Below are 18,971 nucleotides of genomic sequence, written 5' to 3'. Positions count from 1 at the left end.
ACAGGGAAATCCCCAAATACATCTATTGAGAGCAAACACATTTCTTCAGGCTTTAGATTTTTTCATGCTTATGATTCCTAAATGACAGAAACAGCCAGAAGCACACGAGGCTATAAATTCTCACTTACTTTCAAGGATACTTCAGAAAGCAGTTTTAAAAACATATCATTCTTTCCAACATTGTCAAAGCGAGAGGGCCTTAAAGGCAATAATGGGCTTTTCTTAGATGCCAACAGGCTCTCAGAATGCTGCCACCAGTTTCTGATGCTCGCCTTTTCACAAGGTTGGTTTGGTGACTGCAATTTCAGTGGCCCACATCCCCACGACCTTATGAAAATGACTTTTTCCCCAGTCAGTTCAGACTGGGCACGCTTTGCTGAGGGGAGTAAAATTAATTATTATTTTCCAGTTGTTTACATACCTTCCCTAAGGAAATGCCTGCGGCAGGAAGGACTACCCAATGCACACATTTGTTCACTTCATCCAAAAGGCAAAGCTGAAGGTTTACCTACAGTGGCCAAAGCAAACAACTGGCCAGGGGAATTCTGCTGCTTTTACAGTGTTTGCTCTCCTACATGCCTGCAGCTGTGTTTAAAACACTCCATAAACTACAATTGCACTTCTGTCACAAAACTCATGTCAAACACAAACCTAGCTCTTGACCTGGGACTGAGATTACACAGTGATTCTTTAAACAGTCTGATAGCATGTGCTAAAAACAAAGCACCCAGGGAAGAAGTTAGGCAGAAGGCACATCTGGGCTCATTAGAGAGATCCTTCGTTTTCAAATCTCCTTAAGCCATTGAAAACTGACTGCCACTGGAAAATTGCTCACAAAGCCCTTTTCTCTCCCTGTTCCAGGGCACTCTGACACCTGGGCGAGCCAGAGGCCTTTGTGCAAATTCAATACAATAGGGGCTGAGCTGGAGGGAGACATCTGGGGAGCAGCTGGGTCACGGCGTGGACAATGCTGCTCCTGGGTCAGCCTTGGGCTGGAGCCGGCTGCCAGCCAGGGAGCAGGGAGCATCCCAGCACTGCAGCTCATGCAGCACGCTCAGGAATCACTCACGGGGAGAGAAGGGTTGATAAGCAGCAGCGGGAGTTTTCAAAATGATGGTGAATCATGATGGGAGAACGCCTGGCTTTCTTTTAAAAAGACGCCGGATATGTTTTACATCTACAGGCATCGAGCCTGTGCTCTTTGTTGGAATCACATTCCAGCACGCTCTGCGTGCACAGGGCAGGAGCTGCTGCGTGTGAGAGCAGACGGAGCCAGCTCTGCCCCTCCAGGGGCTTCTGCTGCCCAGACGGACGGATAGCCCCGGGAAATGAATCGCCCGTGGTGTTTCAGATGCACTTTGTTCAGGACGATAACCACATCCCGGCACCCCTCCTCTGCTGTGCAGTGCAGACCTGGCTAGGACCAGGCTGGGCAGGTGACAGCCCCAGCTTTATGAGGCCGTCAGAAGCGTTGGGCTCCTTTTCTTCACGGAGGAGCCCGTGCTCACTTACGTGGGGCTGCTGCACTGCCTCTCGGCGCTCTGCACGCCCGCACCGCAGCTCCGCGAGCAGGCAGCCCACGAGCTCCAGGACCCCCAGCTGCCGTCGATGGCATCGGGACGGTAACCCACTGGCACGCACTCGCCGTTGAAGCACCACTGCAAAGGGAAAGTCCAGGAGAAGAGAGCCCAGGTAAATGATGTGCAGTTGGACCTTGAGTTGGAGAGCCCAGTTTCCCCTCTGTGCTATGGGAAATTCAGGGATGGCAGGCTGTCTGAAGATTCAAATGAGGCAACAGATCCCCAGCACTGCCCCTTAATGTGCTGAGCAGAGGCACGTGCAGGTATTTTTGTAACTTCACAGCATTATGCTACCATGGTCAAGAAGCCCCTGTAGTGGCTGGGGCTGATGGCACAGCAGGGCCTTTGGGTACCCCCCACGTCCCTGCAGGTTGCCAGCCCCTCCACTGGGCAATGCCAGTGTGCCCCCCAGAGTGAGGGCAGCGAGGTGAGCCCCTCCCCATGCACTGCAGTCTGCAAAACTCCAGGTTTTACACTTTTCTGGCAAAGAGCCTCCCCTGCATGCAGGACAAGGAGGCTCTCCATCTCTGGATGGGAATGCTCCCACTCACCTTGTTCTCCCCGCACGCTGTGCCATCAACGGCAGCGTCCAGCTTGGAATGGCACGTGGTCCCCACCGTGCACCACAGCGTGTTGCAGACGCTCTGCAGAAAGCAGATTTGCACAGGACATGGTTACTGCACGGACCAGCTCACTGGTACAGATTGAACTCACAGGGAGAGGGTCGCCCCATGCAAAGCCCCCGCCACCAAAACCCCCCTGGAGCTGCCCGAGTTTGTGCGACTTTGGGAGAGACCACAGCTTACGTCCATGTCATCACAGAAGGTGGAGTAGGCACCGTACTGCAGGCGACACTGATGGCCCACGTCGTAGAGGACGCCTGGGGGCACCAGGGGGAAGTCCAGCACCTCCCGGGCAGGGGGGTCATCCAGGCACAGCCCCCAGCCCCGGCTGAAAGAGAGACACCAGGGCAGCGTCACTGCCTGCCCCTGCAGTCCTGAGACACCCACTGACCCCCCAGCATGTCCTGCTGCTCCCCGTTGGAAAGCTTTGCCTGGGAATAACTCCCTGCTCCTTAGATTTGCAACTAGCTCCTTAGCAAAGTCCTCAGCCGGGGGGGGCTGGGCCTCAGTTTCACCACTCAAGGTGAAGGGTTTCGCTGAGCAAACATTGCACTGCAGAGAAGCAGATGTTGTCCTCGCGTTCATACACCAGGCTGGCTCCCGAAACGTCCCTACGGATGCTCTGGCTCTAGTGTCAATGCCCCGGTAATAAAAATAAAGTGGATTGTCAGCAGCAAAACTCACTCACCCTCATATCTGCCGCTACAAACAGTGCTCAGCCTGTGCTGGACAGCATGTTTTTAGAAAAGAGATATTAAAACGGAGCCCGAAGCATTGCCAAGGCAGCTTGTGGCCCCCTGCCAGGCTGCCTGGGAGCCTGAGAGGCTGTTCCTGGCCGCCTTGCTCCGCTGCGAGTGGTTTTGCTATGATACTTCCCAAACACACAAGAAATTGTCACTAGTTTAGCTTACAGTGTTGATTTAAACAAGCTTGTTTCCAGCAACGCAAAGTCTCCAGCGTGGGTTTCGGAGCAGATTAGATTACTTCAGCTCGTTGTGATTGGAAACAGGTCTAAATTAACGTGAACCAGGATTCCTTTCTAACCCAAGCTGCCGACACGGCCCAGCTCGGCAGCAGCAGGGAGCGGGGCTGGCACGAGGTCGGGAGCCACGGTGAGCACCCACTTTGTGGGGTGCTGGCAGGGTGACACCCGGCACAGCAGGCACCCGCTGCCCCTCTCCCCTCCTGCACCTGCGGGGTCCCCCCCAGGCACCTGTGAGCCCCTCGCTTGGCTGGGAGCAGCCCAACACCGCCTCAGCTTACAGGAGAGCTCCACAGCCCCAGCGTGGGGAGTGGTTTAGATTCCTTGTTGACTGCCCAGAGGTATGAACAAAATCTATTTCTTCATTAAATATTTTACAATTATCCTACGGTGCCTTCAGCTGGCCTCCGCCTTTTGCCAAAAAACTTCATTGAGCCAGCAAAAATTGGCATGAGTTTTAATCTGGCTTTGAAGGGCTCGACAGTAACCCACACTGCAGTGAAAAATCACAGGGCTCTGCACTGCATCTGCCTCCTTCAGCCTGTTCATTAATGAGCTAGATGATAGGATAGATGGCATGGTGATTAAATCCCCATATGCAAGGAGGCTGGGAGGATCTGCAAATACATTTGCAAGCGGGATTAAAATTCCGAAAGCTCTTGGAGAAGTCAAAGAAAGGCCCAAGAAGACAGGACTGAATTCAATAAAAACAAAGGCAAGGATTTAAACTTGGGAAGAATCAGCTGCACAAACAGGGGAGCTGGAATGGCCGGAGAGGAGCAGTGCTGCAGGAAGGGCTGGGTGCTCGCAGCATGCAGGGTGCTGCGTGGGTCAGCCAGGAGGAGAACCACGGGAGGAGGCTGCACGGAGACCTTCAGCACTGCAAGAGGAGGTTGAAAACCTGGTTGTCCGGTCTGGAGAAGGGAAGACTGAAGGGAGACACGGCAGTCAGCTGCTGTGAGACAAGGGGAGCCTTCTCCATGCCATCGGATGCTCACAGAGGGTCGCAGAGCCCCCTGCCCGACTCTCAGCAGCGGCAGGGCCGTGCTGCCATCGAAGGCACGAACCATTTTCCAACGTTAACTGTTCAGCTGTGCTCACCCTCTTCTGTAAAACAATCCCCATCATCTGAGAGGACTTTTTTTCCCAACGCGAGGTCTGTTCCAAGCACATCTAGCAACCCCAGGTCAGCAGGGTCTCATTTTTTGGCTCGCTGCTGCCCATTCTCCTGCCAACACGGTATTAAAACGAGCTCATGTCTGCGCTCGCAGCAGGCCTCTCCTTCGCCTCGGGGATGTCACAGCCGCGGAGAGACGCCTGCTGAACTCTGCTCCACTCTTGGAGGAAGAGCTGCCCCTTCTGGGAGGGGAGCAAAGAGACCAAAACTCCACTGGACAAGCAGACAGATGGTCTGCTTCTTCCCTGCCGCAGCTAACGGCAACTCAAGGTTATTGCCAGCAGGAAATGCTTCATCTAAAAGCGAAGGTTAAAGACAAAGGGCCAAGAACTCTGTAGATGCGAGAAAGCCCCATTCCACTGAAAGCCAAAAATCAACAATAATTCACCCTACCTCAGGCCATTGGCTGGGATTTAGAAATGGGAGCTCAGCACCAGGCAGCCTTCCTACCACGCAGCCCCTTGTGAGCACACCAGCCCCAGCCAGAGCTGCTCGGCCGCTGCTTCTGGCAGATGCTCTGGCTGTTTTCTAACCTTCCCGTGACAAGGAAGAAAAATGTCCCTCCAGTGCAAGACCCTGGCTGACAAATGTAAAACTTGGGCCACGTTCCTAAGAATTTAATAACAACAGACTGCAAAATCAGCCACAGGGCACTAAAAATAAACAAATGCAGCAAAGAATCTGGCCTGGTCTCATCTCCTCACGTGGTGCCTGCTGCCATCATGCATTCACCCCAAGCACAGCCTTGCTCCTGGGACGAGCAGAAGGCAAGATCAGGCTCTCTGGGGTGCACCGAATGCTACAAACCCCAAGTGCCATGGGAAACTCCTCCTGCTCAGCAGCTTGGATGTGCCTACGTGCTTCCAGATGGCCACCCCTCTGTTAGGCTGGTGCAAGCGACCCGTCGCTGACACTGGAGCTCAGAGGAGCAGAGCCAGCGCCAGAATTTTGCTGCTGGGGCAACCATGCTTTGGGAATCCCGACAGCTAAGTCAATGAAGAAAAGTGCTCTAGCTGTATTTGTTCAAGCAACAACCACTGTGCTGACAAACGCTCTGTTACCTTTGCATTCAAATACTCATCCTTCCCAGCAAGGACCAAGGCAACCGAGCAAGTTAGAAATCCCCCTCAGTGCCCTGGGGTTGACTTCTGAGACTAGAAAGTCTTTTGCAGACCCCAAAGCCCAACCCAGCCCCAAGCTGTGGCAGCCAGCTCGGCCCCGAGTACAGGCACAAATGGAAGAGAAGAGGAAGCGAGGACTTACTCGAGGAATCGTGTGATGTACTCCCGGCTGCAGCGGGACCAGGTGAGTGGGGACGTGTCATACAGGAGCTGTGGAGACATGATGAAAGGTCTTTTCCCAACTGGCTCACAGTCATTGCTGCTTCCATCATGCTGAATCCCAAAACTGTGTAAGAGCACAGTCCCACAAAGGAGAGGTGAGCTGCATGCCCGCTACAACCACGCAGCTTCTCTGCTTTCCGAGACGCTACACCAGACATTAAAAACATTCACAGCTTCGTGGGGACTCGCTAATGAACAGGGAGTAGAGCACTTGGCTATCTGGGAAATGGGACCAGAGATACCCACAAGCTTTGTCCCATGTGGTAGGGGACAGGCTCCAGTGGGGTTTTACCTTGCAATTAAGAGGGTGCCAAGAGCATGCCCTGGATGAGCTGCCGTGGCCAGCAGTGGCAAGCAGGAGGCTGCTTGGTAAGCTGGGGAAACTTGGCTGTGCTCAGGGCAGTGCCCAGCCCCTGTGTCCTGCGACACTGCGAGCAAGAACAGCCCCAGGAGCTTGTGTGGCCTTGCACTGGAGTAAACCAGGGATATTTTTGCTGTTTTGAAGTGACAAAGCCAACAGACTGTGCTTCATGCAGAGAGCATGCAAAGCAAGCATTTAGCTGAACAGATCTATATTAAATCCAAAATTTAATATGATGTATAATTATTACACGGAACTTTTCCCAATGTACGTATTTTACACAAGATTTTTACTTTAGCTTTCTTACTGACAACTCAGCCAAGAGAAAGTAATGAGAATATTAAACCAAGTCAGTTTAATTAAACTTACTGGTTACAGGCTTTTACTGTACAAAGATATCTTTTATGGACTATGATGTTCAAATGACCTTCCCAAGTTTAACTGAAATCAGGACAAACATAATTCTGTCACTGATGCTATACACATGGACTCTACTTTAAAACTTTGTAATGAGCAACCCTCTTCTCCACAACCTGCAGCATCAGCAACACAGGAGAACTTGCATGTGTAATTTCTCTGTGTTTTCTTGGACATGACTTTCATTGAACCTGGAGCAATCAAAAACTTAACTCTGGAATGAAGTTCCCAGGGTAAATTCCCCTGGATTGAGGCAATTGCTCGGCAACATCCTGCCAACTTCTACTTGTCCCTTGTCAAGTCCTGACTAAACCATGCAGAGGACAGAGGGTAGAAAGGAGAAGAAGGAAAGGGGGGTACCTGTGTCCTAGCTCATGGGCCACGGTGAAGGCCAGGGGCAGCCCCGTGTCCTCATTGATGTTGCAGCTCCTGTGGGGCTGGCACATCCCCGCCACGTGGGACAGACCCAGGGTCTCGCAGGGTCTGTTCATCGCTGCGCAGATGTCCTTCCTTGGTGATTGGAAACAACAACACACAGCAAAGAGGGGATGAAGATATCAGGAATCAAAGGACAACACGAGAGCGAGCGCGGGCAGGGCTCTATGTGTGCAGAGCCAGCCCAAGGCAGCCACCCAGGAGCAAGCCCCCGCTGCCTCCCCAGCCTGGTCTAAGGGGATGTGCCTGAGCCCAGCAGATGCTGGCCAAACAGAAGCAGGAATGGAGACATCCAAACGTCTTTCTGCAGCAGAAAGATTTATGGCCTTTCCTTTCCCCTTTACTCTCTCGGTATCCCCAGCTTATTAGAAAGACTGATTAATGTGAACTGCAAGCCAGGCTGGCTACGTTTATTCCATTGTATAAATAAAGCTGATGCTGGGAATAATTAAGCAATCACTACATTTCTTGGGGAAGTACATCCCAGGGGTGCTGTGGTCCAGGGCAGGGGACCTCCAGCCACCCAGGATGAACAGCTCCATCGAAGTGCACGGCCTTAAGTGCCTTATTTCTGCTACAAAGGAAATCTCCTAAAGAAGATAATTCTGTTGTGGGTTGTGAATCACTGCACAAACAACCACGATACTGCCAACATCCAAGCTGCTGCAGCCTGAAACCATCAAACTCCATTTTGACTGCAAGGTACATAAACTTGGCCAGAGGCATGAATTCCACCCAGCTTCATGGGAGGTTAGGGGCCTGCTCTGAGGCTCCTTTGCAAATCCCTGCATTCATCTGCAAGGGAAAAAGGAGAGCTAATCCCTGTGTACATCTGCTGCAAGGATCCACCCACCCTGGTGCTTGCCAATAGGGCTATGGTGAAAACCTGGATTGGAAACCCCAGCTTCTACTCAACTGGGAGCTGTCTCCAGGTTTAAACCTGAGGTTTGAGACCAGTTCCTGCCATCAGGGTCAGGTCACCTTCAGGCTTCTTGTTTTAAGTTGTACTGTATGTGCAGGCATCCAGACAGGGCTCAGGTACAGACAGTGAGATTTTACATGGGGTGTCTCAGCTGCCACTGAGATGTGCCCCTGGCTGCCTGTGTCCCACCTGCCTGCAGCCCCTGGAGGAATTTCCAGCTGGCAGAGTAGCCCCTGAAGCATAAAATTAGCCCACAGGCACAATACCTTGTGAGCAGGACTGCAACATCGTGATGCAAGGGATGGGAATCTCCTTTCACGTTGATGCTCTTCTGCCACTTGCAAAAGCTTTTCAAGGTGTTGTCTGCATGGTGGGAGATTTTCAGATCCTCCTGTCAAAACAATTAAAAGTCTGCTGTCATACTGCTGACAGACCTGTTTGTTTTTCAGGATGCAGTGGTAAGGGGTCTGACCTCTGACACATCAGAGTGAGATCAGGAGTAACTGCCATATAGAGGGAATAGCTTCTATTTTATAAGATACAGGTTGGGTGAGAATACAGCCCTTTTCCACTTTCTTTTCCTCTGTGATTCAACCGAAACATGAAGTCACCCAACACCGGGGGTTAAGTAACACTGCAGGAAAATATTCCATCCTGGCTGATGTGCTTTAGAGAAGGATGCAGCTGGGCAGCCAGCCCGAGAGGCGTCAGGCTCCCTGCGAGCAGCCGCTGCAGCTGGGGAGCACAAACAACCGCCGGCGGGACGCTCCTCGGGGACACGGCGAGCTCCAGCCACCCAGCCCCAGCCACAGAACTGCCTGGGGACCACCACTGCTCCAGGTTTGGAGGGATGCTGCTGCAGGCAAACAGCACCAGTGGCATCAGGTAATGTCCCACGGGTCACAGGATGGGAGGGAAGATACTGGCACAGAGTAAGTGGCTGAGTTAGAAATTATTATAAGAATTAGCCCCCACAGCTCCTCTCACCACGCAATCCTCCTAACTTTACCACGGCTGCAGGCCTTGCAGGAGACAAGGAAGTGAGGCATGGGAATCTGCATGAATCTTACACAAATTCATCCAGGCAAACAGCGCAAGATTGACCTTAGAGGCTTTCAAGGCCAGCTCTTTGTGTATCCCAGTCTGGCTGCCAGGATGGAAATGTGAGTCACTTTGTTTTCGTCTTACCTCTTCGGTCTCCAGCAGGATGAGTCGCACTATGGCAATGTTGATAGGGTTCCCGATGCTGGCATGGTGGAACAGCCCTGCCACCTGCAAAACACAAAGGCCAAACACATAAAGCTCCACAGAAAGACCTTGCCCTGGGACAGTTCTGCTGGTAAATACATCTGCAAGGCAACATGAGCTCAAAGGGAAGCTACTGAAGGTTGTTGACAACATCTCGGGTAATTCCCCAAAACAAAAGACAAGACCAGATGCAGACCTGGCCTAAAGCAGTCCTGGTGTGACGACATCCGTTGGAAACTGCTGTAGTCTGTGTAGCACACTGAAACTCAACCAGAAATGCCTGGGGAACCACTTCTTTCACTCCCTAACAGACATGTTTAACATCTCAGATCCTTGTGCTCTTGCAGTGCCTTCACCAACTGGGAGAAACCCAGGGATCTTACCTTGAGGTCCTCTACCCAGTCCCACCCTGTTTTCTGGCCAACAACCAAGCCCTCTTCTGAAATGCACATGGCTGTTACCACAGCAGCACAAGAGCAAACAGACTGTACCAGCTCACGCTGAATTATCTGCTTGTCTTACGGCGTTAGGGAAACCTCCTGGATTTTTAAGCCCACCACGTTCATGTTTTGACTCTGGACATGGCCCTGGGCAGCCTGCTCAAGGTGGCCTGGCGTGGGCAGGGGGCTGGACGAGGTGACCTCCAGAGGTCCCTTCCCACCTCGGCCAGGCTGATTCTGTGACTCCAGGCAAAACTAACAGTGGCACCCCGGCTGTGCAGGATTAGTTCGTTAGCACACCAGACCATCCAGTTATGAGTGGATGTCTCCAGAGAAGCTTGAGTTCAAGCAGCAGCATGAGCTGTTGAGGAATTTCAATGAAATTATCACAATTAGCTTTTAAAGCCTGACTACAGGTTTCACATTTAATGCTCCTGTGGTTTGGTGCCAGCAAAACAGCTCAGCTACAGTCTGGTTCTGGGCTCAGCTCCTTCCCTTGGCTGTCCTCAGGGGAGCTTTACCAGGAAAGCCACTCACAGCTCTCTGCTGGCACCGGCTCCGCAGAATTTGGGGATGAGGTGAGGAACACAGCAGCTGCCTGCAGCGCTCCCTTCATGGGTGCCTTTCATTGGCACTGCCAGTGCTGAGTTCAAGGGAGCCTGACCCAAAGCTCCCACATCCCCGTGAGTCTTTCCTCCTGCGTGGAGGTTTTCTTATCCTCCAGAGGCAGATGGAGCATCAAGCAGTGCAGAAAAGCCCGCGTGCAAGCAGGATCGGGCTGTTTGCTGAGAGATTTGCTGAGGTCCCACTAGGGCTGAGCCCTGGCAAGCCCAGTGGCCCTTATGTCTCATAGCTGCATCTCCAGGGACCTGGCAGCTCTGCGGTTCAGCAGACCAGGACTCACCATGTTCATCACGGTCAGCACGTACTTCTCGATGTTCTCACTCCCGTGGTATTCTATCATCTTGGTGTCTGCCACCACCAGCGTTTCCACCCACTTCTCCTTGCTGATGGAGCGCTGCTTTATTCTTCTCTTCCTGTGTTGTTTCTGTTCCCATCTCTCCCGCCGCTTCTCAGACCTCTCCAGATTTTCCCGAGATTCTGAGGAATTTAAGTGGGAAAAGAAACATTTTTTAAATTATTTTTAAATGTCAGCAGCATTGGTAAAATATCATCAAGCCCACCGTTTTTTGAAATAAAGGAGAAAACTCTCTGGTGTTGACAAGGAAGCCCCACACTCAGAACCCAGAACCTACTCGTAATTTTGCTGTGGTGTATGCTCCAAAAAATCAGTGGGAGTTGAATACTCTGATCTCACTGTGTAGCACAGCAGCATTAGCATGTCAGGAAAAAAAAAAAAAAAAGAAGAGGAAAAAAGGCATTTGAAGTAAATTCTTTGAAACAGAGTTTGAATTATTGTGACTAACACGCAGCCTCCAGAGCAGAGCAGCACTTATGGTTTGTGTTGACACATGAATACAGGCAACCACGGAGAGATGTTTGAGCATGCACCGCTGAGAAACACCAGTGGCTCAGTAGGAGTATAATCCCACATTTCTATTTTGCTGGGAAAGAGCAAAAAGGATAAACTCCATGTCCTTGAAGTTGGACTGATGTCTTGAGCCAAATCCCAAAGATCATCCCTGTCCTAGGCAAGACCGAAATACCCGCAGGGTGCACAGAGATTTCCTTGGCCACATGGAGACAGAACCTTGGGTTCCTGCGCTGCTTGTCCCTGGAGAAACAACAGGGACATTCATCAGGCTGAAAAGACACACGACGCCAGAGGAGAGCTTTGCTGCTCCTAAGGCACACCAGCAACTGGGAATTCTCAAGCCGAGACTTTTCCTGTGCCGCTGCTCCAAGATCAAGGTCAGGGTCAGCCCCAAGCTGGGTAAAGGCTTTACAAACCACACTGCACACAGTGGGAATTGCTTTTATGACCAGTTTCTAAGGGCTCTGCCTCACTTTGTTAACAATGGACTTTCACATTTTATGGACTATACTGTACTTGAGCTGTGAAAGAGTGTTTTATCCCCCAGACTGAAAAATCCCAAGTATCTGGATAATTTGATGAATTGCTGATACCACTGTGACAGTTTAATCACAACGGCTTCCTTGGAGCTTGTTTTCATTGCGTCCTTTGCTGCTGAGCTTCCATGCAGGACGTCGAGGGACTTTAGCAAGCTCATTGCCAGTGGCTCCCTGGCTACCAAGGAGGGTTGCAGTGGCATTTCCCCGGGAGATCCCGTTCACACGCCTGCCCGGCTGCACACAGAGGCTCACACTATGCAGCACAGGGGACTGACAGAAGCTGAATACCAGGTCAGCCTAACACCATCTGGCAGCGTGGTGTTTTGCAAAGAAAGCCAGCAAGACGTCAGTACAAAATAAAAGACTTGAATTTATACAAATCCTGCAGACTTTCAGTTTCCTTTCCAGGGCACATACATCACGGCCACATTGCTGGTCTGTGTTCCAGAAGAGATCCAGGTGTGCTGCACACTGGCCATATTACAACCAGCGAAATCCCTTTACAAATGGATTTTAGAGGCTTCAAAGTCCAGAAGGAGCCATTCTATTATCCCCGTATTCATTTAGATTACCAGAAAAATGCCTAAAGACAACCTGGCCAGGCTCCTGGGCAGGCAGTGCTGAGGAATGGGGATGTGCCCAGCTTCCCAGGTGAGGGAGTGCCCTCACGTTTAAAACCTGCTCTGCACTGCTGGCTAGGAACGTACCCTTGCTGCCTCTCCCACCTCCAGGATGTGTACCTAAGGCAAACACCTCCCCATGACACGATTTTGCTGCAGGCAGGCAGCCAACTTCCATCTATCTCAGCTGAGTTAAAACAGCCCCGAAATCACAAGGGCAACACAGACCCCAGCACAGCTGGACCAGCCCCAGGGGACGTGGGGTTGTGCTCCAGCGGTCGGGCTGCCCGAAGCACTGATTGCTCCTCTTCACAGTGGCAACCAATTTATGACTAGCCCTGAGACCAGAGCCCCAGCCTGCACTCCTGTGCTTGTGCCATGGAGCCTCTGAGCTCTGCTCCAGCAGAAGCCAAAGCCCTGCCAGCAGCACAGGCTGCAGGCCCTCCTGGACCTGCTCTCAGGTGACAGCGCTGCCCATCTGAGCCACCACCTCCTGCCTTTCCCAGGACCTGTTTAGTGGGGACAGCCCCGCAGATGGGGCCACTGAGGAAAAATGCTGGGTTTCGACCCCACCAAAAAGCAGGAGGGGAAGCTGCTCTTGTGGAAATCAAGTTAGTTCCTAGACACTACTGCAAGCAAGGTGCTCCAAACAAGAGTTTAATCTGCATCGCAGGGAAGAAGGATCAAGGAGACAACCTGGATCACTGGACTAAATGGGAGTTCTGGAATTCAGCTCATGGGAGCCAAGTTTTACTCTGAAAGGTCAAAACCTGATGCTTGCATGTAAACGAAAACAAACACTGCCTCCACATCACAGGGCGCTTGCAGCAGGGCCGGAAGAAAAAGATGAGAGTGAGAGGCCTGAGGTTCAGCGTGCACTGGAGTCATGTATGTGAGAAACATAAGCAAACACAGGAAAACTGGCAGGAGAAAAAAACCCTGCAATAATTCCTGTGACCTGTGGGCTGCAGTCATAAATGCCACAAAACCTCTGCCTGCTGCTAAGCAAGCAAATTTTCCTGACTCGCGTTTTGAAGCGGTGGTCAGCCTTCCCACAAGAAAAACGCTCGTGGGAATTGCTGCGTGCCCACGCCTTTGGAAACTTGGCCGTCCTGCAGCGAGGAGCCCCCTGCTCGGACAGACCCCAACCGAGCAGCCCCGTGCTGCCCCCCTGCCCCCAGAAACCACCACAAAACCCAGGGCACATCCCCTCGAGAACATGGGGCAGTTGTGCCTCAGTGCTCTGAGACACAAAAGGGGTTCCTTGCCAGCCAGACAGGTGTCCTTTATGGCTAAAAGCTGGCTACTGGGAGCTTATCAGGAGCTTAACGCTGGGTTTTAAGATAAGCGTGTCTGCTGAGGCACCTTAGGGGACCAGGGGTATTGTCACCGTGCACTTCAAGCTGCAGAACTCAAATCGTGAATCCCAGGACCCTGCCACTGGCCCATGGTGAGAGGCAAGAGAAAGGAGACCATACCTTGCACGCCGCAGGCTGCCCGCGCCGCCGCCTGCCTCTTGCCTTGCTCTCCCCGGTGCTCAGGAGCGTGGCGTTTGTATATCCTGTGGGGCTGTGCCATGCTGTCCTCAGGAGTGCTGGCGGCCACCGGTTCGATGAAATAGTCCTCGTTCATGAGCCGAAACACGCCTTTCTAGTGGGGAGAGACAGAGACGTCACCGTGAAGCCACCTGCATCGAGCACACACACACCAAAGAACCTGGGAACGGGAGAGGTTTGCAAAATATTCCAGGGAGAAAGCAGGTCCCCTCTGAAAATAGTTTTGTGGATATTGTGAGCTCTAAAATGCCAGACCAAAGAGAACAGGCAAGCGGGGACTGATCACTAAGGGAACGGGAAGCTAAAGAGATCCCAGCCACAAGGTGCAGCGGGTGCTGAGCTGAATGGTGGCTGTGCTGAGGAGATCAGGGGCTGCAGGGCTGCAGAGGCAGAGCAATGCCTTCTCCAGAGAACCAGAAGCAGAGCACACCAGGAATGTGTGTGTGCTGGGCTTCCTCCTCCATGCTCACACCGCCTCTCCCTGACCTTCCTGGAGAAGCTTTGCGAAGCCCAGGGGCACAGCCCAAAGTGCGGCTTTGAGGACAGTGCAGCCCCAGTGTTTTGAGCAACTGCTGGACCAGTGGAGATGTTTTCATAACGAAATCCTCAGGAGATGAAGTCAGTTGCTTCTGGCCTTTTGCACTAAGCCCCGTCGCTGTAAACTGAACCCTCAGGTTGCAGACTTCCTGTGGACAAGCAGCAGCAAACCCCTGGGGAAGCGGAGGAGGAACCCGCAGGAGCTCTTGATCTCAGCAGGGACCCAAATCACGGAAAGTCAGTGTCGGGACAAGGAGCATCGCATCCCCGTGCCATGAGGAAAGGATGTGTCACCGGGACCTCTCCTACAGCAGGAAGCGGCACCCTAAAACTTTCTTTGGTTAATTACAATCCCCTGACCCTGGTCCAAATGCCAGATGTTGTTACGGAGTCACCCAGGACCCCAGAGCCCCAAACTGCAGCTTGAAATCCCACGCATCCCCGCCACGTGCCCACACAGCATGCTCCTGCAGCCCGGGGCACTGCACCTCCCCGCAGCAGCAATAACTCACTGTAACGAAGCTCAGACACAGGCTTTACTTTCCTAAATAATTCTGTGAGACACACAGCACATTGTTAGCGTGGTTTTCTGTGGTTTGGCGTCTGACAGAAAGCCAAACGTTTCCAGAGCCTCGCATGTTACGAGTACGCGTGTGTATTGTCCATGCAATACTCTGAAGGGAGCTTTACGACAGCTTCTATTCCCGTGCACATTACAGCCACCAGGATTTCTCTCATCCAAACATCCACAGAAAAATGAATTGAAAGGTCGTGGGTTCCTCCCAGACACATCAGTCTATTCTGTATCAGAATGAAAGGCCTGGCTGTTTCCTGCAGCATTTATCCCCCTGAAGTCCCTCCAGTCCCAGCTCCTTGGGCAGAAAAGCTGCCCAAAATCACGGAGGGAGTCAACGCGAAGACAGCCACGAGCTCAGACCGTGCTTCCCAGCTCCGGGCTGAGCTGCTTGCCCCTTCTTTAGCTCTGCTCCCTCTCTTTGGCAGGCTTCCTCCAGACCCCACGCCCTCGTTGGCAGAACCCCAATTGAGGGTGAGAGTGCAACCAGAACAACCAGAGCCGACTGCTCAGGGAGCTGTGAAGTGCGGGGTGCCGATCACCCTCAGATGATGTTAAATTTGGTGGGAAAAGCATAACCTCGACGCCTTCCAGGATGCGCCCAGCATGTTGCATGGCCTTGCCATGCTATCCTGCCACAGCCAACGCTTCTGGACCACCGGACACACCAACACCTCCCACAGCTGCTGCACTGGCACCAACGCTCCTGCAAATCTCTGCGAGATGTTAAACCCCGTGGGGACCCGATACCTGTGCCAGGAAGGTGCAAGCTACTGCAGACACAGCGTGAACGTGCCTTGCTGAGAGCCTCCACCCCTCTCTGATTAGTGACAGTGGCTTTCAGCAAAATTCCCCTTCTTAACATGCCACAACTGCCTTGGAAAATATTGACAATTGAATAAGACTGCTGACATCTGCAAAACCTAAAGGAGTTTCACTACATACGAGCCGCTATCCTGCTGTGAACAACCAGGCTCCAGGCTTTGAACAACCTCGTTTTCAGATGTGTTTGTCGTAATCCTACATTTATATACTGGAAGACAGATGCGATACGAGAATCGCTGTCTTTGGGAATTTGGACACAAACACAAGTAAACACAGTCCCAAGAGTTCCCAAACCGCTGGAATCCATGGGAAATTTACAGTCAGCTCATCCACAGCAGCATCAGACCTACACAATGAGATCTTGACTCTGCTGCTGTCAGGAGGACTTTTGCCATTACTTTCACAATAAAAAAAAAAGGATTTCTCACAGCTTCTGCTATTTTTTGGTGGGTGAGGAACCTCAGTACTTACCAGGCCATCACATGTGCTGAGCGCGGCCAGGCCACCCTTCAGGGTCCGGCTCTGAACCTCCCCAATCATATGGCAGGAGTTGTAAGTGTGGGACTGGATCTTGGCGTCAGCGATTCCCCCGTATCGTCTCTCACTGACGAACCCGGGCGCGAGGAGGTTGTTGTTGAGGCTCAGGTTGAATTTCAGGGGTTGGCCTTTGTAATGCATTTCATAGAAGGTGAGAAACTTGCTCTTGGAGGAAAGAGACCTTCTGTGAAGCACTCGGTGGGACAAATCGTAGGACAGGAAGGCTCCAGTCTCGTCAACCTTGATCGGATGAACGATGTCGCTGCTTGATGACCACAGAGCAGGGTCTGCAAAGAAAGGGTTTTCGTGGTTAGCTTTAGGATTAATCGCCTTTCCTAAGTGGGGTCAGGCACCCAAATATCTGTTGGATCTGTAAGTTGTGTCCACTGCTGCTGCCAGCTCCCAGTGCCTGGAAGCTAAGTGCACTGTACACACGTTCACTCTCTTCTCTGCCCTCCTGCAATGCATCTCCACCTCTCCTCTCCACTGGCTGCAGATAGTCCTGGTTTCAATGCACACAGTCCTGCTGTTTAACAACTACAGGGAAAAAAAAAAAAAAAGAAAGAAAAAAAAAACAAAGAGAGAGAGAGAAAGAAGAAAAAGAAAGAAAAAAAGGAAAGGAAAGGAAAGGAAAGGAAAGGAAAGGAAAGGAAAGGAAAGGAAAGGAAAGGAAAGGAAAGGAAAGGAAAGGAAAGGAAAGGAAAGGAAAGGAAAGGAAAGGAAAGGAAAGGAAAGGAAAGGAAAGGAAAGGAAAGGAAAGGAAAAACGAAGAGAAGAGAAGAGAAGAGAAGAGAAGAGAAGAGAAGAGAAGAGAAGAGAAGAGAAGAGAAGAGAAGAGACAAAAGAGAAAAGACAAGACAAGACAAAAAGAAAAAGAAAAAGAAAAAGAAAAAGAAAAAGAAAAAGAAAAAGAAAAAGAAAAGAAAAGAAAAAGAAAAAGAAAAGAAAAATAAAAGCTCCCACTTTTGAAACAGAGACTGGAGCCCCACAGCAGATGCCTGGCAGCAGGACACCTCCCCGTGCCCGGAGCCCCCCAGTGCCCCCACCGCTGCCGGCCGCGGCGCTCCGGGACCGGGGCCCGCGGGGGGATCCCGGGGGGAGCCGGGGGCAGCCCGGGACCGGCGGGACCCGCACCGGCAGCACGGGGGCAGCCGCGGCTCCGCACCCCCGGGCATCCCCAGCGCGTCCCCGTGCACATCCCGGCGGGCATCCCCAGCACCCCCAGTACCCCCCAGTACCCCCCCAGCACCCCCCAGCACCCCGACCTGGCTGCCCGGCGCTGCCTCTCTGCTTGGTGCCCGCGGCCAGCGCGGCAGCGAGCAGCAGGAGCCCCCCGGGGCCCGGCATGGGTGCAGGCGGCGGCACCGGCGGCTCGGCGCCCGGCGGCGGGGCCGCGACGGGCGGAGCTCGGCTCCGAAAAAAACTGGGGGGGGGGGGGGCAGCCCCGGGCCGGGCCGGGCCGGGCAACGATCGTGTCCCGGCCCGCGGGGCCGCCCCGCCGCTGTCCCGGCCCCGCCGCTGCCCCCCGGCGGCCGCCACGGCCCGGGGCTGCCCCCCGGCGGCCGCTGCGAGGGGGTGTCCGCAGCACCCAGGGGCCCGCAGCACCCAGGGGCGCTCCGCACCCTCCCTGCAGTCTCCTCCACGAGACTGCCACCTCTCCCCCGTCCCACCGCACAAATGTCAACGAAAAACGACGCCTCTTTGAGGCTTTATTTGGGCTGCCATTTCCCCTTGTACTGATACCGACACTACAAGGTCGGGGTTTTTCCCTTTTTACATCTTTTTTATTTTTTTTTCTGTTTAAGTAACTCCTTGGCAGGGTGTGAAGACTGCAGGCAATTATAGCCCCTTCCTCATGAAATATGTGACTGTTACCAACTGAGCATATTATTTGCATTGCTTTCCCTGCTTGTTCTCTCAGGATCACACAGATCTCACTACCTAGCTCTATCTATTTAAGCCGGAAGGCTAAAATGTTTAAGGAATAGCCAAACTGAGTGCTTAGTCTCTGATACGTACATTTGGAAGGATTACTTGTGGGTCGGGTTTATGAGGATAGGGTGTTCCAGGTTTGGTTGTGGGGAGCTCTCTGACATTTTTTACATGGAGCAGTTCATGCTCAGAAGTCTGTATTTGTAAGCGTAATTTAGCTATAAGACATAATAAAATGTATTTGATATAGGATGAAGCCCAGGTCAGAGTGTTTGACAGTTTAGGTCTGCATACATGATGTGCAGCGCACTCGATGTGCCGTTATTTTAATGTCTGATTCATCCAAATCAGGCATTTTGTGTCTTCTGTAAGCAACGGAGAAGAACGAGGTTAATTTTGAAGGCACCCTGCCGTTTAAAAACCGATTGCTCTAGAATGGCTCTGGGCAACTTCCAGCAAGGCCGCTGAGTGCCCAGTGAGCGCCGTGCTACTGCATTCACGGTGGTTTTGCCAAAGGGAAGCAGAATCCGGCCACTTCTGCCTCCTCCTTGCTAAATATCTCCAGAGAGGGGGCAGTGACCCACAGCACTGACATTGCTGCGCTGGGATGGATATGTGGCTCTGCCGCCCTCCCAACCCCACACTGCATCCAGCGCAGTCTGTACAGGAAGCGTATGTGGAATTGCAAAATATTTATTTCCTTATCTCTTCAGAAAAAAAGCCAGCGTGAGGGTTTGAAGACTGCCTGGTGCTGTCAGGCCACGCGCGGCTTTCCCAGACGTTTACGTCTGGTGCTGCTCCACTTCTGTCTGCCTGGCCGGCATTTTC

General features: G+C 52.4%; 1 protein-coding gene across 1 annotated transcript in view; it reads right to left on the bottom strand.

Annotated features, from left to right (window-relative positions):
* The window catches only part of ADAMTS7 (ADAM metallopeptidase with thrombospondin type 1 motif 7), a 43,841-nt gene extending 26,194 nt beyond the window's left edge, over positions 1-17,647 (bottom strand). The window contains exons 1-11 of the mRNA XM_038185241.2: positions 17,477-17,647; positions 16,146-16,498; positions 13,661-13,832; positions 10,433-10,629; positions 9,029-9,112; positions 8,107-8,231; positions 6,844-6,993; positions 5,626-5,769; positions 2,387-2,531; positions 2,132-2,224; positions 1,513-1,658 (exon numbers count right to left, since the gene is read on the bottom strand). Of these exons, the coding sequence (XP_038041169.2) occupies positions 1,513-1,658; positions 2,132-2,224; positions 2,387-2,531; positions 5,626-5,769; positions 6,844-6,993; positions 8,107-8,231; positions 9,029-9,112; positions 10,433-10,629; positions 13,661-13,832; positions 16,146-16,498; positions 17,477-17,558 (1,691 nt within the window). The 5' untranslated portion in view covers positions 17,559-17,647. The remainder of the gene's footprint in view (positions 1-1,512; positions 1,659-2,131; positions 2,225-2,386; positions 2,532-5,625; positions 5,770-6,843; positions 6,994-8,106; positions 8,232-9,028; positions 9,113-10,432; positions 10,630-13,660; positions 13,833-16,145; positions 16,499-17,476) is intronic.
* Positions 17,648-18,971: the final 1,324 nt, after the last annotated feature.

Source organism: Anas platyrhynchos, chromosome 11, assembly GCF_047663525.1.
Source record: "Anas platyrhynchos isolate ZD024472 breed Pekin duck chromosome 11, IASCAAS_PekinDuck_T2T, whole genome shotgun sequence".
Lineage (NCBI taxonomy): Eukaryota > Metazoa > Chordata > Aves > Anseriformes > Anatidae > Anas > Anas platyrhynchos.
The sequence above is the reverse complement of the archived record's forward strand: the minus strand, read 5'-3'. Positions and strand labels throughout refer to the sequence as shown.